Source organism: Mesoplodon mirus, assembly GCF_964341445.2.
Source record: "Mesoplodon mirus genome assembly, chromosome: 3".
NCBI classification, from domain to species: domain Eukaryota; kingdom Metazoa; phylum Chordata; class Mammalia; order Artiodactyla; family Ziphiidae; genus Mesoplodon; species Mesoplodon mirus.
This window is the reverse complement of record NC_138978.1, coordinates 121,699,645-121,725,632: the sequence shown is the minus strand read 5'-3', so window position 1 is coordinate 121,725,632 and position 25,988 is coordinate 121,699,645. Positions and strand designations below refer to the sequence as shown.

At 53.1% G+C, this 25,988-nt stretch overlaps 1 protein-coding gene across 2 annotated transcripts in view; it reads right to left on the bottom strand.

Moving 5' to 3' along the window:
* KIRREL1 (kirre like nephrin family adhesion molecule 1) overlaps positions 1-25,988 on the bottom strand; it is a 100,362-nt gene that overhangs the window by 11,877 nt on the left and 62,497 nt on the right. For both annotated transcript variants that reach the window (XM_082613443.1, XM_082613442.1), the window contains exons 2-4: positions 8,673-8,822; positions 6,712-6,861; positions 1,287-1,444 (exon numbers count right to left, since the gene is read on the bottom strand). In XM_082613443.1, the coding sequence (XP_082469569.1) occupies positions 1,287-1,444; positions 6,712-6,861; positions 8,673-8,822 (458 nt within the window). The remainder of the gene's footprint in view (positions 1-1,286; positions 1,445-6,711; positions 6,862-8,672; positions 8,823-25,988) is intronic.

Genomic DNA, 25,988 nt, shown 5'->3' with positions numbered 1-25,988 from the left:
CTGCTTCAAAGCTCCATCGTGTCTTTAATGAGTATAAAAAAGCAGGGTGGGGCTTCCCTGGTGGCGCAGTGGTTGAGAGTCTGCCTGCCGATGCAGGGGACAGGGGTTCGTGCCCCGGTCTGGGAAGATCCCACATGCCGTGGAGCGGCTGGGCGCATGAGCCGAGGCCGCTGAGCCTGCGTGTCCGGAGCCTGTGCTCCGCAACGGGAGAGGCTGCAACAGTGAGAGGCCCGTGTACCGCAAAAAAAAAAAAAAAAAAAAAAAAAAAGGGGGTGGATGACAAATGGCCGTTAACCAATCAGTTTGTTTGGCTGCCAAAATATTCAAAACATGAAGCCCTAGGGGAAAAAAATAACGGAGTTCTTGGTAGTGAAAAAGTTAAGCACCACTGAAGCCAAATTGCCACTTGTCAAAGGGTGAAACTAAGGCCAGAGACAAGTGAATTGTCCAAGGTCATACAGAGCGTCAAGGGCAGAGCTAATCCCGGTACTCACTCCCTGGGGCCACACACTACGAGGCACACAGGTGAGCATTCACTCTCCTCTCAATGAGAATTGTCTCCTGAAGCATCTAGCAAAGGGCTGGGTACATATGAGTTTGTCCCCAGCTGACAGGAGGAGCTCCAAACAAGAGATCTGGATTCTAATTCCAGCTCCACCATCAAGTTTGCCATGTGATCCCGGGCAAGTCACTGATGTCTTTCTCTGCCATAGGTTCCTCATCTATAACATGTACACGTAACCCCTGACTCCCCAAGCTCTTAGTCGCGCCGACTGGGAACACGTACCAACTAGAGGCTGGGGGAAGAAAGTCGAGGGGCTCAGTAGCAAGAGGCCACGTTCTGATTCAGGCACAAACCCCAGCTCTGCAGCATGTCAGCTTTGTGACCCTGGCCAGTCACTCAACCTCTCTGACCATCAGTTCACTCTTTGTGAGTTGGAAATATCACCTAATTTATGAAACTCCTGTGAGGTTTAAGAGAGACTGTCCATAAAGATCTTAGCATGCACAGTGCCTGGTACACAGTAGGGGCTTAATCAATGTCGCTATTTTCAGCATTATTCTTAGTCTCTGCTAACTGTTGACTGGCCCTGTGAACCTGGGAATTCACTTCTCTTCTCCGGACCTCAACTTTCCCAACTATTTAATGGGAGGATTGGACCAGAAGGTCTCTGAGGCCCCTGCTCACATCTGTCTCCCCGAGTCTGTGGTCAGATCCATGTGGGAAAGGAAAGGTGAACTGGGATGTGGCCCAGGAGGATCTGGGGGAACAGGCAGGGTCTCACCGTGCTGGCTACGGCGCCCTCCTGCTGCGTCCCATCCCGGAACCAGATGATGGTGGCAGCAGGCTTGGCATTGAAGGCTCGGCACGTGAGGTTGTGGGGGGCGCCTGCCTGCAGCAGAATCACAGGACCGCCATCAATCCTGGTATCCTCCGGGGGGACTGCGGACAAGAGCAGAGCAGAGTCAGTCCAGGATGCAGCCAACACTGCCCATATGACCAAAACCCCTGCCCCTGGAGTCATCTCTCCCTCTGCATGTCCACCCCTTGGCAGGGCAGGACCATCCTTACCCCCTAATTTATAATGACTGTATCTGCTGCTCCTGTGGCCTGGGGGGTCTGGCACAGAAAGGTGGCTACCTCCACGGAGTTTCTTATGTCCATTCCCTCCTGTGTGCACCTCTGCCCTGGGGCAGCCAGATGAGGGGGTCTATCACAGCAACCTCTGAAATGGACTCCCTGCCTCCAGTCCCTGCTGGCCTTAATCCATCCATCACGCTGGCAGGTTATTTTCTCTAGAGAGCAGGTAAGACTGTGCCACTTCCCTGCTCAAACACCTTCCATGTCTACCAGCTGCCATGGGCATGAGTTGCAAGCATCTCTGCCTGCCGTCCAGGGTTCCTCAGGCCGAGTCCTGCGCTTTCGCATCTTCTCGTCTCGTTTTTGCTGTTCTTTCCCTCAGAGCTTCTCTTGAACTGCTGTCCATCCTGTTCACATCCCAGCTGCTGCACAGGGCCCTCCATGCCACATCCCCCTCAATCACCACCTTGGTGGTTCCCAGCCAGTCACTTGGAGCTCCGAGCACTATCTACCTTGTGTTTGCATTACTTAAGATGATTATCCATGCCCCCTCCCCAACCGAAACTGTCCTCCCTGAAAAAGCAGGAACTCCATCTCACTAATAATATTTATACAGTCTCCAGTGCCTAGAGCATGACCAAAGCAGGCTTTGGCTAAATGCTTAAGGAATTGAATCAATCAGATGTCTGATATTAGAAAATAGGGGGGCCTCTCCCTGTCCTACTCCCATAGGCTTCTAAACGCTCAGGTGAACTAGACTGCAAGTTCCCTGGGAGCAGGGGCTGCTTCTTATTTTCTCTTAAAGCCCCAAGATCTAGTGCAGAGGTTGGTTGATAGCACATCCTGGGGGATATTAGCTGAATTAGTGGCTAAGTGATTGATGAAATAAAGGCAGAAGGGTTTGGATTATAATTTTGATTTCTGGTCCACCTCATGTTCATTGGCCAGCAATGTGAAAGGGTTTTGTTTGCTTTTTGCTGGGAAAGACCAGAAAGACTCAGAGGGGCCTTTCCGAGGGAACCCTTGAGAGGAGACCCTGGGAGGCCCATGAGTCCAGTTGTGGGCAGGGCTGTCCTGTAGTTTATGAAAGGACAGGCTCCATGCTGGGGTTTCTAAGAGAGAGGAACCACTTGTAGCCCATCCCAGTACTCTGCTCAACTCATGCATGCAGAGTGGGAGGGTGTGAAAAGCATGGGTTGTAGAATCAGGCTGCCCCAGTTTCAAATCCTGGCACCTTTATTCATCTGTCATGTGGTCTTGGGTGAGGCCCTCAAGTCACAGTTTCTTCAACAGAGACATACGGTGCTCATTCCCGGGGCCCTCATGAAGGCCAGATGAGGGCCGTACATGGACTATCGTGTGCAGGGCACATGTGACGTGTGCAGTGTGTTCACTTTACTGCTCGGACAAGAGGCAGAAGTGCCTCCAACTCCTGACTGGTGAATGATCGCCGAATCCTGGGCTCTTCCTCTTTGCTCACTGGTGTACCTGGCTCCAGTGCCAGATGGGCGCAGATTTGCAAACAGGGTGGGAAGGAGAGAAATGGATAAAGAGCCACCACTTGGGGTCTCCGGGTCTACGTGGGCCCCTCCAAGGTCACACCTTGCTGCCACACGCCAGGAGGACAGTCCTGGATGGGCAGAGGAGGGGAAGGCTTCTCCTTCCATCGGCTCTCCCTTCCCTTGTAACGTTGACCCTTGCCCTTTGTTCAGGGAAGGCCGCCCACCTGTCACCTCTGCCACTAGCCCACCTTTCTCTTCGTATCTGTGGCAAAAAGGAAAAGAAGGCTGTTGAGGTGTCTGCTTATCCATCACTACCATGCTCATTTAGGCATGTGTCCCTGTGTATGTTTATGAACACATTTTTAGGAGTTGTGACTTAAATCTGTATCAATATGTACATGTGTCTGAGGCCTCAGCCTCCTTGTTTGTAAAACTCAAAAAGCACATTGACATCTGTTCCCCAGAGTCGTTACTGTGAAGGTGAAAGGAGACCAAGGATACGAAGCCGACTGTAAACTGTAACGTGATCGACGGCACCTCCACCATTCACTGAACGCCCACCCCGTGTCAGCTCAAGCGCCTCACGTATACGATTTCATTTCATCCTCACCACAAAGTGTATTTCATTAATCCTTTCACGGTAAATACCATTAACCCCCATTTACAGACAAGGTACTGAGGCTCAGGGACAGGAGAGTGAGCTGAATGTCAGGGCTGGGATGTGGACCAGGCCGGCCGAAGCCATGCCCGTTACCACTGCATTCGAGCGGTTATTGCCGTGAGTAATGAGGGAGCCGTGGGTCTGCAGATATATATTATGCCTGCGTCCGCATCTGCGAGGGAGTGGGAGGCAGCTTCTCGGAGTCCTGAGGCAGGAAGAATGAAAGGCCATTCTGTGACCTGGGCTGGTCTGGGGTGGGCCACTGAGGGGCATGTTTACAGGGGAGGCGAGGTGACGAGGCTGGCCGTGTACAGGGAGGCTGATTCTGAGCAGTGAACACAGCCCACTCTCGGCCCTGCCCCTTCTCTGAGCCCCAGGCTGCCATGAACGAAGGCTGTGTGCAAGCAGGTGAGCAGGGAGGATGCACAAACGTCTTGCCTTCTCAGTGTCTCCACGTGGCTGCAGGAGGCAGGGAGTGTGAGAATTCCAGAGAGACAAGGAGGGGGAGGGGGGGAAAGGAGTAGCCGGGTTCATCTTTCATCTCTTTTACTCTTGGGGCTTGCTCCTGTTCCCCTCATCCACCTAAATCACTCAGACAGGCTATGAAGGCCCACACCCTCAACTGACCGTGCCCTGCAGACAAGCCAGTCAGCTCCTCCCTCGCTGACTCACAAGCTTTTGTAAACAAGGTACAAAAGACAGAGACCTACTAGAGAATGGACTTGAGGATATGGGGTGCGGGAAGGGTAAGCTGTGACAAAGCGAGAGAGAGGCATGGACATATATACACTACCAAACATAAGGTAGATAGCTAGTGGGAAGCAGCTGCGTAGCACAGGGAGATCAGCTCGGTGCTTTGTGACCACCTACGGGGGTGGGATAGGGAGAGTGGGAGGGAGGGAGACGCAAGAGGGAAGAGATATGGGGATATATGTATATGTATAACTGATTCACTTTGTTATAAAGCAGAAACTAACACACCACTGTAAAGAATTATACTCCAATAAAGATGTAAAAAAAAAAAAAAAAAAAAAACAAAAACCAAGGTACTCCTCCATCTAGGGTTCCCATCGATATTCTCCTCTGCCAGGAAGACTTCCTTGATTGAACCAAGACACTGGATGCCATTATGAAGTTCCTGGGATATCTATGGGCTTGGTTGGCCTCTACTCATCTCTCTCTATTTCTCCATCTCTGTGCTGGGGTAGGAGAGGGAAAGGAGAGTATCAGGGGCCCACCATTAGAATGGAAGTTCTCCTGTCTATAAGTAGCACCTTTCATGATCCAAGCCAAAGCAGTTAGGGAGGGAAAAAGACAGAAGGTCTCCTAAGAATCTCACGTTCCCTTGGAATGCCTGGTCTGGCGTCGGGGCTCATACACTCTCCAACGAGGCATGGAAGCGGATGTCTTGGCATCCCATGCCTCGCCCTGGTGGTTAGCTAACTCTTGCTTCCTAACCTCCATCCTGCTTCTTGTTAATTCTTCCCATTTGTCCTCACCGGAGAGGAAAAGCGAGTCATCCACCAGCCCTGAGTCCTAGTCCTTCAGGGTCTTTACATCCAGAGAAACTGGCTGTCGGGTCCCTCCAGTCCTCACTTCTTCTGACACCTCGCATCTGCCCAGACCTTCGGAGTTTACAACTCCCTGCTCAGGGAGCAGCAAAGCGGCAGTTGATAAGAAAAGGCTGGCAGCCCATGTTACCGATGAGAAACCTGTTGTCCAGAGGTTATGACCTCTTCCGGGTCATGGTGCCAAAATGGACCAGGTCTCCTGACTCCCGGTCCAGGCCTCTTCCCACCACACTCAGATGACTTTTCATGTTCTCACCTTTCTCCCCCAAGTAAGAACATTCCTTGTGTCCATGCTCACTCATCTCAGCTCCCCCCTCCTTTCTCCCATCCCTCCTGGGGGTGTCCCCCACTTCAATGATTTCAGGATTGGGGAGAGAAAATAGAGGGAGCAGGACAGATCAAGTGGAGGCAGGAAAAAAGAAAGGGACAGCGTGGATGACAAAGAGGAAGAAAGAGGGTCACAGGCAGAGAGAGCCAGGCTGGAGACAAGCAGAGCAGAGGCAGAGGCCCAGCCCGAGCACCAGACCTTAAGGGAGACAGAAAGACTGATGGAGCTGGAGGTACCGCCAGGGAGGGGAAGGCACGCAACAGGGGAGGCGAAGGCGTGTCAGAGCTGGCCTCATTCCGTACTGCGTGCAGGAGAGAATCCCCTCATTATGCAAATGGCCCTGGGTGTTGCCATAGAGGGACATCTGTTCTGTCTCCCGTGGGCAGCAGCTGGGGGGCTCGGCTTCCGAGACAAGCCCTCCTCCAGCAGCTCCTGCAGACTCAGCCAGGACCCCTGCCACTCCCCCCACCCCAGTTCTCAGCCCTCAAAGCCCAGTCCTGCTCCCCTGTTCCCTGAGGAGGGCTCTAGGTGAAGCAGAGAAGAAGGGGTGTGTGCTGAGGTGGGGAAGGAGGGAGCAAAGGGAAGAGGGGCTGAGTTCAAGGAAAAGGAGCTAAGGGGGTAGTTTCTGGGGCTTCGAGGCAGCTGAGAGGGAGAGGAAGGGAGAAGCTTCCAACAAGCCCATCTGCCAGCAGAGGCCCGGTCCCCATCACCCCAACATGCCCCCACTCTGGTGGGGAGAGCTTTGTATCCAGAAGGCAGAGCCCCGTCCCTGCGTGGCCTGGGCACAGGCAGGGGCAGAGAGGATGCCAGAGCTCACACAGTCCACATGTCCAGCAGTGGGGGCCCACATGCCCATTTTTTCCTCTTCTATCTGAACTTGGCTTTGGAAGAAGTTTAAAGGATCTGGGGAGGGAAAGCTAGGGAGACAGTGGGGGCAGACATGAGGCCAGGAATACAGAGGGAGAAGCTGGGAAATACAAGAGGAAATTGGAGAAGGGGGGACAGCCAGGATGCCAAGAGAAAGAGACAGGAGGTTGGGGGCCCTGCAAGATGTCGGGGGTTCTTACTGAGCACGGTGAGTTTCGCTCGCCGGGAGCGCAGGGCGGCCTCTGTGGCCTGGCACTCGTAAGAGGCGTCGTCAGAGAGTTCGGCATCTGTGATCTCCAGGTTGTACTGCCCGGCGTCTGCAGAACCCACGACCCGGTACCGTGGCCAGGCTGCAGGAACAGAAAGGGTGAGCCCAGGTGAGCCCAGCCCCAACCTGGGGATCGACCTGGACCACCCTGCCCCCCAAGGGTGCATCCTCTCCCCACGTCAGGGTCCGCATCCCATTCCAGGGCCAGCACTCCTCCCTCCACCCTCTCCTGGGAGCCCCCCCACGGGCCCTTGACGAGGATGAGGTCCCCACGCAGACAATGTGATGTCACAACCTCCTACAGGGAGGACGGGAGCCACAAAGCAGGAGGAGTGATGGGGGAGAGCAGAAGCAGATGAAATCTCTGAAGCTGTTTGCAGATAAATGTCTCTCATAATAATAGGAAAGAAAGAGGAAAAAAAAAAAAAAGGCAGACAGCAGGGAGAAAAGGAGAGAAAGAGGGGAGGGTGTGTGGGCGTTAAGAAATATAGGCCATTGCAGCTTAGACATGAGCTCACCAGGGCCAGAGGGAAGCCCAAGGCAGGCTAAGGTCTCACCATCTTGCCTAGGGAGGGATGCACGAGGCAGGGTCCTGCCAGCTCCCTGAAGGAGCCCCTAAACCAAGAGTCCCGTCCCCTGCAGAAGCCACGGCTGTGGCAGGTGAGCCTCTGTCCTCTGCAATCCAGTCTCCCTCGCCCTCCGTCCTCCAGGCTCTTGCTCACCCCCTCACACTCTGTCTTCCTCTCTCGTGGTCCCCACCATCAGCTCCTTCCCACTATCTCCCTCTGTCCAGAGGCTATCGATTCTTTTCACTCCGTATCTATTGATCTCTCTCTCTCCCTGTTTCTTTCTCTTTCTATCATCAATAGATCCGCCAGCCCCATCTCCTTCCTTCATACAGATTGCTCTATACAGACAAATTTCCCCTACCTGTTCTAAAACACGGAACCCACAGCAAATAGTCTCAAGCCCTGGACAACAATAAGAATAAAAATACACCATCCCTCCCTACTTTCATCATTACACTGCTTTACAGTGAGCATTGTGTTTTCACAAAGCATATTCTCTCATTTGGATCAAAACTCGCAAACGCATTTATAAGGCAGGCAGACCCACGACTATTATGCCCATTTTACACAGTAGTAAACTAAGGCCCAGAGAGGTGAAGTGGCTTTCCTAATGTCACCCAGCTGGGAGGTGGCAGAGGCAGGTCTTGACTCCCCATCAACTCTGCCAGATGGCCTTTCCAAAAGTATCTTTACTTGTTTTGGAATATAGGAGGGTTTCCCCACCCCAGCACATTATGTTTGTTTCTGCAGTGGCTCCATAATGCTTAATAAAGGCTTGATGAATGAATAAATACAGTGCTCAGGCTGATATTAAAATGAATTTGTGAACACTGAGAGGACATTGCCTGGGCATGGGGCAGGAGAGAGGCTGGAGCAAAGCCAGCCTGGCATGGAACACTTGCAGGACATAGAAGTTACTGTGTCCTCCCCCTGCAAGAGCAGGGGGTGCTCTGGAGTCTCCCAGCACCTCCTGCTTCACCTGGCTGCCTGCAGCTCCCCTTGTGGTGTCTGTCTGTCTGAAGCTCTCTTACGTAAAGGTCTCTTGGTTTCTCTTGATCTCTCAGGCTTCCCGTTGGCCTTTCATGAGCCAGTCCACAGCCAGGAGGAAAGGCAGAGCTGTGGGTTTTGGAAAGCAGTGGAGACAGAGCTCGGGAGGAGAGGGAGGGAGACTGACTCACACAGAAACGGGAGAGGGGAGGCTAGAGCACAGAGAAGAAACGTGGTGAGGAACGAAGGGATGCTGGATCCAGGAGTCTCTGTTGGTGGGGGAGGGATGAAAAGATGGGGTAGTCTGGATGCTTGGCTGGCTGCATGGCCCACTCACCTTTGAGGCCCTGGCCCATGCCCAGCGCCAGCCCATCCTTGGTCCATTGCACGATTCCCGAGTAGTTGAGAAGCACGCAGGGGAGCACGGCCCGCTGTCCAGCCACCACAGTCTGGTCGGCTGGCTCCTGGCTGAAGCGGGTCTGGGTCCCTGACAAAGCCAAAGCAGTACTGGGTAAGGAGATGAGTGAGGAGAGGGCTCCACTAAGAGGCTGAGCCTCCCAGGCTTCCACTCCCACCCTGCACCGGGCCCGAGAGAGAGAGCTGAAGGCTGGGAAGGTGGACCCTCCAGCCCCTGTCTCACTTCAGCCTCAACCCCTTCCCTCCAAGATGCCACGTGCTCGCCCTTGATTCCTTCCTTCCTCCCTTCCTCCCTCCGTGGCCCATGGGAATGGGTTTCAGGAACTGAAGTGCTCAGCAAGCAGAGAAAGTGGTGCAGTGTTATGTAAAGGCCTTAGAGACCAGGCTAGTCCAACCCTCTCATTTTACAGACGAGGACATTGAGGCCCAGAGAGGACAGTCACTTTCCCAAGGACACCCAGTGAGTTAAGGACAGAGCAAGGATAAATCCTGCGCCTCGGCACTTCAGGTCCCAGGCTCTTCCTCACCACCTCTACCAGTGCTCCCCTGGTCCCAGCCCCCCGTCAATGGGTGGCACATTCATAACACATGCTGTGGTGATGCCACGGTCCCCCACAATCCATGAGACATGAATATACCACCGTACCCCTACTTGAACTTGTGTACGTGGCCAACGTGAGGTCGCGCATGTGTACAATTATGCCAGGTACAATTCCCCCTTGAACGCATCAGGTACATAAAGGCAGGTTCTACGGGACAGGCACGTCCACATGTACGCATATAAGCTTCCTGGATGGTGGTGAACCTCAAACAAAGGAGCTCTGAACCCACTTCTTGCACACTTTCCCCATTCCGTGTGTTCATCCCTTGCTCCCAAGTTCCGAGGGCATGAGTGCATACACACGGACACACCTGCACACGCCCAGCCTCCCACTCCTGTGGGAGCTGACAGGCCATGTGACTTTGTCCCGCTCTCCCTCTGGCTGCGAGAGCTACACATGGTTGCCCCGCTGGCAGCTCGGCCGGGAGCATTTGATTAGAGAACTGCAGAGTAATTGCCTTTAATTGTGGAGCCTAAATGGAGCAGGGAATTGGATTGCGGGTTTCTTCTCCCCCCACTGCTCCCACCCACCCACTCCAGCCAGCACTGGTCGGTCCGGTGGTGGGGCAGTCCTGGCACCGTGCTGTGACCATCAGCTTCCCGCGCTGGGCCCCAGGGAATGGAGGGGCTGCGGGACAGCACAGGGAGAGGTCTGGGGCTTCCCACGCACGTCCCCAATCTGTCACACACTGTAACCCAAATCAGTTTTCCCCGGAACTCTGGGGACTCCTCCCCCTTCTTTCCCTCCCCAGCTCCCAAGTCTTTGCAGAAACCACAATCCCCAGATCCAACTCTTCCCAAACCCAGCTTTCCAAAATCTCTCTGATCCTCCATCACTCCTGAGTGTAAGCAAACAGAACTGTCTCCCGCCCATTCCAAGACCTCCCTCTAAGACACCGAAAACAGGACCCTCGTCTTCTCATTGCCTCCCTTCTTCTTTTTCCTCCTCCAGCTCCATCTCTCCCCTTCTTTCCAAACCTGCCTCACACCCTCTTCTCCCAGGAAGTCCTCCTAGGTTGATCTTTACCTCCAGCTTGTCCCATCTTTCAGCCCTGCTGTCACAGCTCTATCCACGGCATTTCCTGTCTCACCTATCAGTCTATGCCCATGCTTTTGTTTGCCATGGGGTAGAGGGCAGCTGGTGGGTGACGGTGTTTGCCCTACCTGTTTCACTAGAATGGGAACCTCTCCTCAAGGCCAAGGGCCATGCTGTCTTTTCCCTCTGAACCTCCCTGGACATTCGACATCTGGATTGGTAGTTGCACATAAAGAGGACCGAGAGAGGGGGCGGAGATAGGAGTGGATTGATGGCCAGCATACGATTTAATACAAAGAGGCAGCCTCTTTTGGTTAAGTGTGCAAACCCAGCTCTTTGGGTTTGCAGGGGGTCAAGAAGTTAGAAACAGCAGCTCTCCAACTCTGCTGACCTGACAGCCCATCCATGTCTTCTAAAGGAAAGGAAAAGGCTCACTCATATTTCCTGGGATTAGGGTGGCAGGAGCTGAGATCCTGGGGGAGGGGTGGGTCAGGTGAGTAAGCCAGCATTATTAATTCAGGCATTGCCCTCATAATTATTCAAATTTATTCATATCATTGCGCATTTTTCTAGTGCAGCTACAGGATGCAAACTCTCCACACTCACGTTTCTCCTTCCCACAGCCCCCGGAGCCCAAGTCAAGGGCTTGCGAGTAGAGTGGCCTGTGAGCCCTGGCTCAGAGATGGAATTTATATTCACAGCTTTCCTGCGTGGGGCCTGGACACCCTAGTGTCCTGTTGAAGTCTCCCGAGGACCGTGAGAAACTGGTTCCATCCATTGGGAGCGAGGAGGCAGCTCACCCCCCAGCAGGATGGAGTCAGAGTCAGCATCTTGCCGGAGGGAGGCGTGGTGTGACCTTGGGCTGTCACTGCCTCATCCCAGCCTCCTCCGTGTGCTCAACTGTACCTGTGACAAGTCTAGACTAAGTATTGCAAAGTCCCTTTTAAGAGCAGAGGTTTAGGAAACAGACTTAGGTTTGCATAGTGCCTCTGTCACTTCCTACCAGTGTGACCGTGGCCGAGTTACTCTCTAAGCCTCATTCTCCTTACTGGTAAACTGGGGGATGATGACGCTTACCCAGACTGCTGAAGAGTTAAATGGGATGAGCTGGATGACATGCCTGGTACATTCCATTGCCTGTGCCCACTGAATGGTAGCTATGACCCTATTTATCCTGGGCCGTTAGATAATCAGAGGGACCGGTGGAAACATGAGCAGTGACATGACAAAGAAGGTATCTGTCGTCCTGCGGATTTTGAAATCGTTGCCTCTTGGCATAGGCCTGGTTGAAGCAATTTGGAGACGGGGGAATGGAAGCAATAACCCAGAAGAGAGTCCAGAGAGGAGGGGAAACGAGGGGTCTCAGGAATTTAACTTGATGGAAAGGCCGTGTAGATCCTGTGCCTGCAAAAGTGGCAAGCAATGTTCGTTGGCCCCAAAACAGCCCCTGCAGCCAAGACAGTATCTGAGAGAGAGGCCAGATGCCCACGGGTTGTTCTGACCTGGATCAAGATTAAGAGAAAGCCCCAAGCCTGCCATGCCATGGCCAAGTCCCACTCTTCCTATTTTGCACACTCCAGCCTTTTCTCCTTGTCTCCAGGCCCTTACACAGGCCTTTCCTGGACAGAACACTGCTCCCTCCCTTTCACCTGGGATTCAAATAGTCACCTCCTCTGTGAAGTCCTCCTTGCTTGCCTGCATGCCCTCAGAGCTCTCTGTACGCACTTCCCACCTCTGCTATAGTAGGTCCATGCTGCATTGCCCACCCCTGCCCAGCACAGGGGAAACTCCTTGCGTCTGGACTGTGTCACTCAGAGCACCAGTCCCATCACCCAGCACAGGGCCTGGCTGCCAGGCACACAGCAGGTGTGGCAAATATGTCTGTTGATTGATGGAGTGAGAGTGAGCAAATGCTTGAGTGAACATTCCTGCCTGTGCAACCCCATCGAGGGAAGGAGGCAAAACACCCTGTTCCCCAGGTCAGGCTCACAGACTGCGGTAAAGGCAGACAGGGCAGGAGGGTGGAGGGGCGGGACAGGGTTCTCCCTGCTGACGGGGGAGGAATGGTGCTGGGGGCGGTCCTGGGAGGATCCCTGAAGGAGGGAGTGTGGAGCAGAGCTGGGACAGGTAGGGGAAGCAGAACTCTGGAAGTTTCTGGTGCAGTGATGGGGATGGGTGAAGAGGGGATATGGGGATTGCTGAGAAAAAAAGCCTAGAAAGTGAGCCATGAGCGCAGGCATCAGACAGGCACAACAGCAAGGGCAGAGGTGGCGTTACAAACGCAAAGGAGGTACTGGGTACATGTCAAGAAGGCACCAAGAACCAGCATCAGTGGTCTCACAAGAATACACACAAATCAGAGAACACACACATGCCTCAGAGGTCCCGGTGGCCTGGGCCTTCCACCGGCCATGACGTCTGTGACATCTGTGACACCTGTGACACGGAGCAGAGTCTGCATTGGAACTGGGGGGTAGGAGTGGTGGTGAAATGTCAGCCCCATCCCTGTGCCCACACCCCACTTCCAGGAAATAAAACCAGGGCAAACCAAAATGCAGGGGACTGGCTGGATGTGGGATGGGACTCAGGAAGAGCCTGAACACAAACAGAATGGTGACAAAAGACCAGCCTCCGAAGCAGCAGCGGCAGCACTGAATCAGCAGCCTTGCCTGCCTGGCAACTCCAGTCTGGGGCGAGTACAAATCTGCGTGTGTGTTTTTAAGTGAATTCCCGCCTGCTTTCATTCTGCTGCCTCCCTGTCTTCAGACACCATCACAGATGTTGGTGAGCTCTCAAGCAGCCATTGTGAAGGCAGACAGAGAAGAAGTGTGCTATACACAGCCGCATGGAAACTCACACATTTACAGACTGATGGGGAGGCTGGCAGAGGTGCCAATGACATCGGGAAGCGGAGACAAAGACAGACCAGGCAGAGGGAGAGTGAAAGAGAGAAAGGAGACTGGAGGAGAAGCAGGAAGGGAAGAGGAGATCTTAGTTAGAAAGAGGCCAGGAAAGAAAAAGACACAGGCCCAGGGCAGAGAAACAGAGAGAAAAGCACTGGGAAAGGCCTGGTGATACAAAGACGCCCAGGCGCCACAGAGACCCAGGCCAAGGCAGAAAAGCAAGGCAGGAAGGTGATGGTGAATGTGGTCACAGGGGCCCAGGACCTTATCTCCAGCTTGGTTCCGTCCTTCAGACGTGTTGCCAGAAGGCTGGGGGGTCTCAGACTCCAGATGGGTGCCATGGGGTGGGGTCTCTGGGCTCCCCCCACTATTTCCCGCCATCTTCCCTCCACCCAGCCCTCCTTCCTTCTAGGTTAACCCTGGCCCTCACCATCCCACCCCATAACACAAAGCTCCTCTGGCCTCCACCTTGGAATGGTTCCCTCCCCTCTTCTTCTTCCACATTGTTTGGGCTTCTGGTTATAGCACTTATCACAGCCTGCCTTGGATTAAAAGTTACTCATGTGTGTGCGTTTCTGTCTTTCCCGGTCTCCTGGGAGCCCCTGGAGAACAGAGTTGCTTGGATTTACCTTTCTTGTCCCTTCAGTCCCAGCAGTGTTCCTTAATAAATGCTAACTCCCAATTAGAAGAGGCTGACTATGTACTGGGCACCAGTGCAGATGTCTTAGAGACACCGTTCCCATCATTATAATACAGGGCACAGTGGTGGCTATGGTCTCCATGTCACAGAAAAGGGGAATAAGACTCAGACAGGAAGTGGCAGAGATAGTGCTCTTGGCACTGTGCTGTGCTGTAGGAATATCCAAGAAGTAGTTCCTGAATACACTGGACTCATGGCCTCCACCCCGGAGAACTTCTGGTGCCCCCAAGCTCTGCGCCCACCTGCTACTTCTGATCTCCACTCTATACTCAGACTTGCATCTTAACTGTGTTTACCTCCTGGGAGGGCCCTGCTCCCTCCTGAGATCTGGGGCTGGCCTGTACCCTACAGCCACACAGGACTTGCCCCACACGCTGCAACCAACCATCGGAGAAGGCTTGATGTAAATACTCCTACATGGGCTTCCCTAGTGGCGCAGTGGTTGAGAGTCCACCTGCCGATGCAGGGGACACGGGTTCGTGCCCCGGTCCGGGAAGATCCCACATCCCGCGGAGCGGCTGGGCCCGTGAGCCATGGCCGCTGGGCCTGCGTGTCCAGAGCCTGTGCTCTGCAACGGGAGAGGCCACAACAGTGAGAGGCCCGCATACCACAAAAAAAAAAAAAAAAAAATTTCCTACATGAAGGGAGAGTGGTTCCAAAGGCTGGCAGGACCATCAGTGGCACCTAAAGACATTTTCAGTCAATCACAAATGTCACCCTTTAAGCCGCCAATGCCCACCAGTAGAAGTGGTAGCAATAATATAGCCCCTGCTTATGAAGCGCCAGTCACTGTGCTAAGTACCTCATGAAGACTAGTTCATTTAATGTACACAACAACATGAGATAGGTACCACTAGTATCCCTAATAAGGGCCTAAGGTTCAGAGAGATAAGCAACTTCCTCCCCAGGCACACAGCTGGTAAGTGTCGGGGCCTGCAAGCAAAGCAAGGGGCCAGGACATCTGGCTCCCCTGGAATGCCATCTCGCCATCCTGGATACTGCTGCCTTCCACCTCTCACCATCCCCTGGGCCTCTTCGCTCAGACTCTGGCCACTGTGCAAACTGGGGCCTCTCTGTCTCCCCTTGATACTGTCCCCTCACTAGGACACCCTCTCCTCGTCTCTCAGCATCACCCCCCTCTCCTTCCCAATGCTGATCTTCCTGGGGTGACACTGCCTTCCAGCTCTGCTCGCTCTCCAACTCCCTGCTCCATCCTCAGCACAACACAGGAGAGGCCACCCATCCCCATCTCTGTGTGTGAACACATCTCCTGTTCCTGCTGGGCCTATCCCCGGGGTTGGGGACTAGGTTCCCACAAAGGTCTGGTGAAGACAGAGAGGTTGAATCCCATTTTTGTCTGAGAACTAGGAAGTGACCTCTCCATCTATCATAGAGAGGCTGGGAATGTTTACAGATTCTCAGACACAGCTGTGGAGTTCTTGTGGACACATATGTACCACAGCACATAAGCACACGTTCACTGGTGCATGCACGTGCGCGCGCACACACACACACACACACACACACAGAGTCTTTTGCATCTTTGCATTCAAGTACAAGTTTCTGCACCCGTGTCTTGGCACATGTACCTTGGTGGTCATGTTCCCAGAGCCTTGCCTGCTATGCCAGCTGGGAACAAGAGAGGGAGTGGAGTCAAACACAGGAGACGCCAAGGAAGCCGGGCTGCAGGAGAGAGGGGTGGTGGAGGCCGAGCCCTGTCTCCCCAGATTTATCAAATGAGAAGTAATGAACCCCCTGGGCTGGAGCAGTCCCCATGCTCTCCACTCCAGATCGCTGCTGGTTCAAAGGGAAGACTTTGATTCGCACCGACAGCTTTCAGATGGAACTAAATCTCTCCACACTCTACTGTTCCTTCTGCCACCCTCCCTCCCTCTCTCTGCCCTCACATCTTCGCTCTCCCCTCCTTCCCCAAGAGCTTCTCCCCACCTACCCCAGCCATCCCCTTCCTGCTCTATGAAAAATACAACAACCAGAGAGGGCCCCTCCTGTCCACTGGATTCTGTCACGGAGAAAAGAGGCTTGCAATTCTCTGGGCTGGGCCAGCAAAGGGGAAAGGAGAGGAGAAAGGGAGATTTGCACTTTTGATAGAGGAGGCAGGGGAGAAGGGAGGAAGGGAGATTGGGGTGGTGGTGGGGAGGAACAAACTGGCTGGGGCGGGCAGAATAAGGACGAGGACAGGAGAGAAAGACAGAGACCCCGGCTGCCCACAGCAGAGACATAGAGGCAGAGAGAGAAGCAGGGTCAGAACCCTTACACCAGAAGCTGCCAGAAGGGAAGTACCACGCCTACCCAGCCGACTGGTCATGAGGGGTGTGGGTCTGCTGATTCTGCCTTATACAGAGCCCAGCCCAGAATCCAAAAGTGTCCAAATGTGATGTGACCTGGAGAATATAAGCCCCTCCTTTGAGAGGTCAGGGGTCAGGGGTCAGAAAGCTGCACTGACTTGCTCCCAGCAGATAACCTCAGGCTTGGCTGTGAGTAGAGGTCTGGTGATATGGACATCAGATGAACACCCGGAAGACAAGTTACTCAACATTCAAGGGCTATTATGGCCCCCAATCTGCTGCCCACCAGCATTTACCATACCAAAGTATCTCACAGTGTGAAGTGAAAAAGACACAGTGGGCAGCAGAGGCCTCAGAAGCGGACACCTCAGCTCCACTGGCCCACCTACCTTCACCCCCTTCCCCCTTTTGGTCCTTTCTCATCCCAGGAAGCCAAAGCCGTAGGCAGGAGAAGCAGTCTCTCCTCCCTCCCCACAAACTGCTTGGCCAAGCCACCCCGATGTCTATCTCCAAGGCTGGGGTATGGTAGGGACAGCTGAAGGGGAATCTTTCCAGGGACCAGATGGGCTTTTACAAGTGGCCACAATCTGGCCTGGTTTCCTTGCATTGAACACACCAGAGAGGCTGGCTGCAGAGGCCGGCCGTGGGGCTCTGGTATTCATAATGACAGGGCACAGGAGCTTATTGGTCTGGGCCAGTATGTTACTCACCGAAAGAGGCAAGAACAAAACCCTGAAAGAGGCCAGGGCAACTGGCCCAGCACCACCTGCCGGCAGGGACAAGAGCACTCTGGGCCAGAAGTGAGGAGGCGTGGGCTGATCTGGTCCCGGCTCTGCCCATCCAGCTGTGTGACTTTCTGGGGGGGCATCACTTCACTTCTCTGGGTCTCAGCTCCCTTAAACTGTAATGAGAGGGGGCTGAAGTACTAGGCACAGAAGGACCTTTCTGGCTCTGATGTTCTAAGATTCTACTGCATCTCCTGCTTCCCTGGGGCCTCAGCCAGACCTTGCTTGACACTCCCAAGAACTCAGCCCCGTACCCCAGACAGTGCGAGAGCTGGTGTACCTGGGGCCATCCTGGCATTTCCTTCCAGCAGGAGTGTAGAGGGAGGGCTGCAGGTTTATGACACTAAGACAGCAGCTGAGAGAACCCACAGGATGCATCCAGCATCGGAAAGAAAGGCCATTCTTTGATTTCCTCTGTAAGGAACTCCGCATCAGAGTTCCTTGCATCCCCTTCCACTAGGTTCATGGTGGAAAAAAAGGACAGAGGGCAGGCAATCCTGAGTCTCCAAAGTGACCTGCCAGCCCAGACCCACTCACAAGGATGCTGAGCTCCTGAACTAAAAAAGACAGGCAGGTGCAGCTGGAAACGCTCCCTCCACCCTGCCCCATTTGGGCCTCCAGCCCCCTCTGCCCTGCCAGCCGGAGGAGGAGGAGGCAATGGGGCCAGACCTGATCTGACAACTTTATGCAAATATGCCCTGGCAGGGGACCCTGAGAGTGTTTTATGGGAAGGACAATGGCATTGTGAGCCCAAGTGGGGTTGGCTGGAGCAGGTATGACAGGCAAGAGGAGAAAGGGGGGTGGCAGGGATGGTGGATAGTTCTGCTGAAAAACTGAATTTCCATCTGGCTTCAGTGGGCAAGGGAAGGGCAGTGCGGGGAGAGGAGGCAGGTGGCCGGCAAGGACTTAGCTCAGATAAGAGACAGAGGATAAGAGGAAAGACAGCAAAAGATGAGGAGAGAGAGGGAAGGAGAAGAGAGAGCAGGTCAGTCACAAAGCCAGAGAAGGCTGAAAGAGACAAAGCAAGGCCCCCGAGGGCTAGGGTCAGGAGGCAGGAAAGGAAGGAGACCAAATGGAGGAGGGGCCCAAATGCCTGGCTCTCCAGCAGTCCCCAAGTCCTAAAATGCAGGATGCTGAAAGAGATGGCCCAACGTGCAAAGACAAAATGAGAATAGAGAAAAGGGTGGGGAGAGGAAGTCAGACAGAAAAAAGGGAGCGAAGCAGACAAGGAGAAAGCTGGTGGCAGGAAGAGTGACATAGAGCCTGTAAAAGAGTGTTTTTTGTTTTTTTGCGGTACCCGGGCCTCTCACTGTTGTGGCCTCTCCCGTTGTGGAGCACAGGCTCCGGACGCGCAGGCTCAGCGGCCATGGCTCACGGGCCCAGCCGCTCCGCAGCATGTGGGATCTTCCCGGACCGGGGCACGAACCCGTGTCCCCTGCATCAGCAGGCGGACTCTCAACCACTGCACCACCAGGGAAGCCCTGTAAAAGAGTGTTTTAAGGGAAGGAAGGAAGGAAGGAAGGGAGGGAGGGAGGGAGGGAGGGAGGGAGGAAGGAAGGGAGGGAGGGAGGGAGGGAGGGAGGAAGGAAGGCTGAAGTAACACTGGTATAAAAGGGACAGAGGACAAGACAAAGAGACAGGACAGGGAAAGAGAAGAACATTAAATTAGAAAGAGAATCTGAAGGTTGGAGCTGGAAAGGGCCTTGATCACCAATTTAACACCTTTATTTAGAAGAAACCGGGGGTCAGTAAAGGAAAGAGGTATTTGGGGTGGGCATGTCTCTAAACTTCTGGTGGCTTCTGAGCCAGCCTCGCAATTACAGAGGGCTCCCCTTTCCCCCAGGGCACACCTCCAAAACCTCCTCAACCTGCACTGATGATGGGGGCAAGATGGGGGTTGGGGAATCTTTACCTGGAAACCCTCCTTCCCTAAAAGGGGGCATGGGGGTGGGGAGGAAGGAACAGCAAGAGAGAAGCTATGGAGAAGGCGGGGAAGATGGATACAAATGGGGAGTGAGAGTCAGGAAAAGAAGTACTGGGACCATCTGGGAGCGGAAAGCGAGGATGAAGATAAGGACACAGGAGGAGGAGGAAAGGAATCGGAGAAGGGCAGGGGCAGCACAGCTTTGGGGGCTGTGCAGGCGGATGGGCGGGGACATCTGGGGTGGATCACCACCCTAGGGCCTCATCGAAAGGTCCTGAGCATTTAGGTCAAAGGAAAGGAGTGAAATCCTTGAAAAACGGAAGGGATTTTTGAAAGGATTAGCCAAGGCTGGGGAGGAGGAGAGGATGAGGTGGGCCGTATCTGAGGTAATTCCTAAGGCAGCTGAGGGCAAGGCCCTGGTGTTTCCCCACACATGAAGTGGGGACCAGGTAACTGCTGCCCCTCATCTCCTTCCCACAGGCACCCCCGGGGGGCTAGTGCCTCCTCGCCCCAGGCAGCAGTGTGCCCACCAGGAAGGTGACCAATGCGCCACTCCTCAGCCCCCGCCACCCTGCCTTTCCCCAGGCAAACAAAAAGTTCATCCTGGGGTCTGACCCCATTCCCCACTCCTAGAGTGAACCCCTCCCCTCTGGCTCCTCCTCAGGCAGATGGGCGCAGGCACCCTACAAGTTCTGCTCTGAAAGCTCCCTCAGCTGGCTTTAGCATTCTTAGTTACCATGCTATGAATATGGCTTCAGAGTACAATCTGAGAGTAGGCGAGAACTGTACCCCTGAGAGCCCCCAGAAGGCTCAAAGCCCAGGAAGAAATGCAGGCTGGTCTCCAGACCCTGTCCATAGAGGTCTCCTGGCACTTTTAGGAACAGTCTCCAGAATAAAGAGCCTTAACTCTGAGAAAGCCAGAAAGGTGTGGGCTGGGGCAGCAGAAAGCAGGGCATTCTCTCCTTTATGTTGAAACCAAAAGAGCCGGCAGGAAATCCGGGTCTTCTGAGGCCTGACAGGAGCTCTTAGGAACACTTCTCCATTTCAAAGTTTAATGAGCTTTATTATATGTCTGCATCACCTCAGACCCCTGTTCACCTCAAAATTAAAGGGGGAAGGAAGGAAGGAAGGAAGGGAGGGAGGGAAGAGAGAAAGAAAGAAAGAAAGAAAGAAAGAAAGAAAGAAAGGGGCTTCCCTGGTGGCGCAGTGGTTGAGAGTCCGCCTGCCGATGCAGGGGACACGGGTTCGTGCCCCGGTCCGGGAGGATCCCACATGCAGCGGAGCGGCTGGGCCCGTGGGCCATGGCCGCTGAGCCTGCGCGTCTGGAGCCTGTTGTCTGCAACGGTAGAGGCCGCAACAGTGAGAGGCCCGCGTACTGCAAAAAAAAAAAAAAAAAAAAAAAGAAAAGAAAGAAAGAAAAAGAAATAGCAGCAGGTCAGATCCAGGTGTTAGATCTTAATCTCCTTCCAGAGTCAGGAACCCTTCATCACAGATGACTTTGCAGATTTCACTAGGACTTCCAGATGGACTATCTGGCTCTATGAGCCAGGTGAGCAACTAATTCGGGAAGGCAGGCCTCTGATGAGTGCTCTCACCGTTGGCCCTGGCTCTGCAATAGTGCCTCTGAGAAAGTCTGCCTTGGCAGACATGCTCCACGACTCCAGTCCCCATCACCGAGCCTTCCTTACAACCCCCCAGAACAGACATTAATGACTGTGACCCCTAGGGGAGCAGATTTTTTAATTCATATAAGAACTATCTAATAGCACCTGGCAGTGAGCTCCTGTCACTAAAAGTGTTCAAGATAAGGGTGGATGACCACCAGACAGCAATGTTCCAGAGAGCCCTGGGTAATACTTAAGATCCCTTTCAATTCTGGTGCTTTATGATTCTATTCACACACCTCATATAATTTCTTCTTACTCTGGACACACACCTAACAAATAATCAATTTATAACAGTTTGATCAAGGTGGACTGAAATGGTTTGCAGAACTAAAGTTTAAAGGAAGGAATTCTGAACAGAGCCATCTACAGGGAAAAGAACAATTCAAAAAACTGTCTAGGCTGGCAGTCAAGGATATAAATAAGACTTTGGTCCCATGGAAATTAATCAGGAAACCTCAACGTTTCGTGTAGTTTGAGACCTGTAGTTTCATCTGTAGCTATACTGTATTTTATTCTAGCTTGTAAACTCCTTGAGGCAACAGATGTGATCTTAGTTGTGCATCTCCCAAAGTGACTAGTACAGAAGTGCTTTGCACACAACAGGTACTCAATAAATGTTTGTCATTTGATTCTCTAAATTAATGGATAAGGCACCTGCACCCAGAGAAAGTCAACTCAATTCAACATTCATTCATTCATGTAACAAACATTTTTTGAGTGTCTACTACAAACCAGGCACTGTCCTGGGCTCTGGGATGTAAAGTGAACAAGACAGACCTGGTCCTGCCACCACCCAGCTTACAGTCTAGTGGACACACTTGCATATCCGGGCAGTATGGCAAGATGAGAGTCCTGATGGAGTGATGTGGAGGAAAGGGCATTACATCAATGGATAGACTGCATTTTTTTCACATGTCTGACTTCCACCCTGGTCTTCCCTTGGGCCGAGACCCCTATCTTGTTGGCCTTTGTTAGCTCTCGGTCCTTTCTACATCATACAAGTTAAACATTGGACACCTTGCTTGGCACACAGTAGGTATCCGATAAATACACATTTACTGATCAGAACTGCCTTGAGCCTTGAAGACAAGAAGGATTTCAACAGCCAGAGAGCTGGGGGCAGGGCACTGGAGACAAAGGGAACAGCATGAGCTAAGACATGGAGACATAAAAGACCAGCAAGCAGTTGGAAATGGCTGGAATTCAGGCACATAAAGAAGTTAGAACCAAGGTCATACCTCTTTAAAAATTAAACACTTTTTCCTTCTGGGCATTCCTCAGTCTCTGCCCTCCAGAAACTTCTAGGCTGCTGAGAAAGACTGGACATAGACATAGAAAGAGGTCCAGATTCAGAAAGACAAAAGTGGAAGTTGGGGCTGATCCAAGCTCCACAGAGCCACCATGTGTCCACCTGGTAAGGTTCAAGGATGGGCTTAGAAGAATCAGAAGGACTAAGGCGGCTGTTTGGTGGTGTGAGGGTGTGTGTGTCCTTGTGTGCATTCCTGTGTCTAGTGAACTTGTGCGTGTTACTGCACATCTACATACAAGTGTTGGTGTGTAGCCACCAAAAGCGAGAATGGGGCACTTTCTGCCTGTAACTAGGACACTCAAGGCTTTTCCAATTAATCTCCATTAAAAAGATTTCCCGCAAAGGCGCTTCTAGAGGCCCCAAGTTGGGGTCATCTGGATCAATCCTGCATAAAGTAAAAGCAGCTCCAACCAGTAGCTCAATTGATCCATCTAACTCGGTTCATTCTACACGTGCAAGGGGCACGGAATGTTAATTTGCTGCACAGAACTGAGGGAGCCTGGCAGTGGAGGCTCTGTAATTAACAGTTGGAGGAGCAAGGTCTCACTATGGCAGCATTCAATCGGCAGCGGCCAGCATAGGGGAGGGAGCACCCAGAGGTAGGTCTTCAGGGTTGATGAACGCTGGTTTCACTGTTGGCTCCTGATCTTTCCTGTTCCACCTGACTCAGTTTGCTTGTCAGATGAGACACAAATGCCCCAAGAACAGGGGAAGCACAGGGAGACCAAAACTATTCATCTAACCACTGTTGGAAGTTTACATCCATCCACTGTTGGATGGCGGACATGGTGCTGATGACCAATTGGGAGTCCAGGGCAAGGGTCCATGGAGAGACCTTCTCTTCAAGGTCATGCAAACTGATGTCTGTTCCTAGGACCCCAAAGCATGTGAAAGGCAGGGCAGCTCTATGGTCTTATTTCCATGAATGAGGCAGGAATTTAGCAGAAAGGGGAGAGCACCCTACATGTATACATGCCAACCACCCAATCATCTCCTAGCAGGTCTACACCTACACCCATTCAGTGTCTGCTACGCAGCCTTCAAATCCCTCTCCTCCAGGCAGTCTTCCCAGAGGGGTTGTAAAGAAGGTATTGATTTTCTTCTCCCATCCCTTCCAAACCAGCCACTCTGGCCTATGCCCACATCAGCTTCTCTCACATGCCCTTTTCAACTTTTCTACTACAAAATTTCTACAAAAATTTCACTGACGTGGGGACCCCCAACCCTGCTCACTTGTCTCTTTGTCCTGTGTTCTGTGTCAGCCTCAGGACGGCCCAGACACCAGAGGAGATGCCAGGAGCACATCACTGATGGAGGTACAGACCTTCAGGTATAGGAGAAAGCAGCAGCCTGCCTCTCTCTGTATCTCTGATTCTTCCCTTCCCTTTCTGATCTTCCTGTGTTGCCCCACAGGGTAACGGGGAGGTGAAAAGGGGAGTCCTCTCCCTCCTCCACTTCTGTTGTCCCTGGTCTCTGCAATAACCTAACGATTTCTCATTTAGCTGCCCAGCCGTGGATGGGGAGAAGCTCCCTCCGATTGCTTGTGACACCAATCTCACAACAAATTTATCACCTCGTTTCCTGGACGAGCCAATATTCCCCCTCGAGTATCTCCCTGTGAGGGGGACAGGGCACCGTGCATTCCAACAAGCGGCTTATGCCTTCCCCGGGTATCAGAGTTAATCAAGCTCACAGCCCTGAGAAGGAAGGATGGAAGTGTGGGGTGGGAGAAGGTTCTCATGGGAGCACAGGAGGGCTCCAAGAGCAAGAAAAAGACAGGGAGGACAGTGGGGAACAGACAGAAGCCTCTGGAAACCCGGCCCTCATCAGGTTTATGTGCAGATTCTCTGAAATGGAAGCTGGTGATGGGAGCGGTGTGACCTTTGCTCAGATAATTCTGGAACTTCCTTCTCAAGCCACTCCTGAGATCCTGGCATTTCATCCAGCCACCCCCTAAATCTTGGCGTGGGGCTAACGGAGGGAGGAGAGTGATGGCCCTGGCGTCCAGCTATTTCACCCTGGACTGAAACAAGGGAGGAAGAGCCACTTGCCTACCCCATGCCCCCACTCCAGCATTCCTCAGCCCCTTGCATCCCACGGAAATGACTTTTCCTAACAAAAATCACTTGCTCCTGGCTGGGCTGCCAGAAGGGGCAGGTGTCCTGGGAGGGAACTGCCCCACATGACTGATGAGGGGAGATGAAAAGAAATTTCTCCAGCCCAAGAGGCAGTGAGTTGGAGGGATGGGGCGGGAGGTTCTCTGAAGGGAACCAACGGAGAAGGAAGGGCAGAGTGAAATCGGAGCCACAGGGGACTGCTGACAGGACCCTGGAAAACGGATCAAAGGAGAAGGAGGGAGGGAGTCACGAGGAAATGTTGCTTAAGGGCAAGAGAGGAAACGAGAGGAGGCCAGAGAATCATGAGAACTCCACTGGAGACAGAGGGTCCCACATGTGTGAGCACAGAAGTGAGAGAGCCTGGGCCAGGTGGGCAGTGTACAGGGGAAGGAGGGTGGGGTGGGTGCCTATGTCAGGGAGATGGTGGAGGAGCGAGGGACAGAGACTCCCAGGACGTGAGCCATGAGAGAGGACAGGAATATCAGCCCCCACCCCCACCCCCCAGGAAGGCAGGATGCAGGACCCCCACCAAGAAAGGCAGAAGGAGGAAAGGGGGGGCTTCCTTGGTGGCACAGTGGTTGAGAGTCTGCCTGCCGATGCAGGGGACACGGGTTCATGTCCCGGTCCGGGAGGATCCCACATGCCGCGGAGCGGCTGGGCCCGTGAACCATGGCCGCTGAGCCTGCCTGTCCGGAGTCTGTGCTCCGCAACGGGAGAGGCCACAGCAGTGAGAGGCCCGCGTACCACAAAAAAAAAAAAAAAAAAAAAAAAAAAGAGGAAAGGGGAAGGGGCTGATTACCAGGAGGGGTAGCAGATGGTTGCTGTCATTAAACGGATTCCAGTAAGTCCAGGATGCCTTAGACAGCAGGGACAGGCTTGGGTAAGCAGTGGGAGGGGGGAATTTAGGAGCAGAGCCTTGGAGGAAGGAACTTACACAGGAGCCACACACCCGTCTGTATGATCACACAGCACGTAACCCTTAGCTCTCCTTCAACACTAACGCCAAGGAGGAACCCCGAACCCAGCCACAACCCAACACTAATTCCAGTCCAGACCTGTCCTAACAGTCATTCTAACCCCAAATCTGAACTAGAGCATGAGCGTTTTGAAGGCAACACGTCTCCAATTCCCTCAGGGCCTGGTCAGCAGAAGTGATCAACAGATGTTTATTGAATACGTGAACACAGAAACCAAACCTTAACCCTTGCCCTTAACAGTCACCCCTGTTTCCAGCCTGACCCCTACTGAGCACTGGTCAATCCCAAGTCCCAGCTCTCACTATATCCCTATCCCAATCCTAAAGGCCACCACTCTTAACTACAATTTCACTTCATTAACTCTAATCTCCGTTTTTTCTGCCTCCACACCTCTGGATAGATGGTTCACATTCATCTGGGCAAACAAAGGTAGAGACAAACAAAAGACACCAACTCAACCTGGAGGCCAAAACAAGGTGGGAACATAGCCCCTGAATTTTCAGGCTAATTCTGGATGCTTTCGTCTCTGGCCCAGCTGCCCAGAGCTTTCTGCCCCAGGGTCCGAGAAAGTGGGAGGGAGCATGCCTATAAGGTTGGGGGCAAAAGGAATCTAATGCTTGAGACCCCAAGAAGAGTGACTGAGATCTGAAGAGGCAAGAGTGAGCAGAGAGAAATGCGACAGAGAATAAGTGAACGGACTCCAGCTCAGGAACCAGAGACCCGTCATCTATCTTCCCGCTCACAGCTCCGACCTTGGGAATCACTTATCCAGACACAGGGTGCAGGAACCCTTCATAGGGTGCCTGTGGGAAGCCCTGCAGCAGGGAGGGTGCTGTGAAGGTGCAGAGCTGCTTCGGAGGCTCTGCCTATGTTCCACCTGACTCTGGAACAGGGACAGCTCTCTCTGGGCT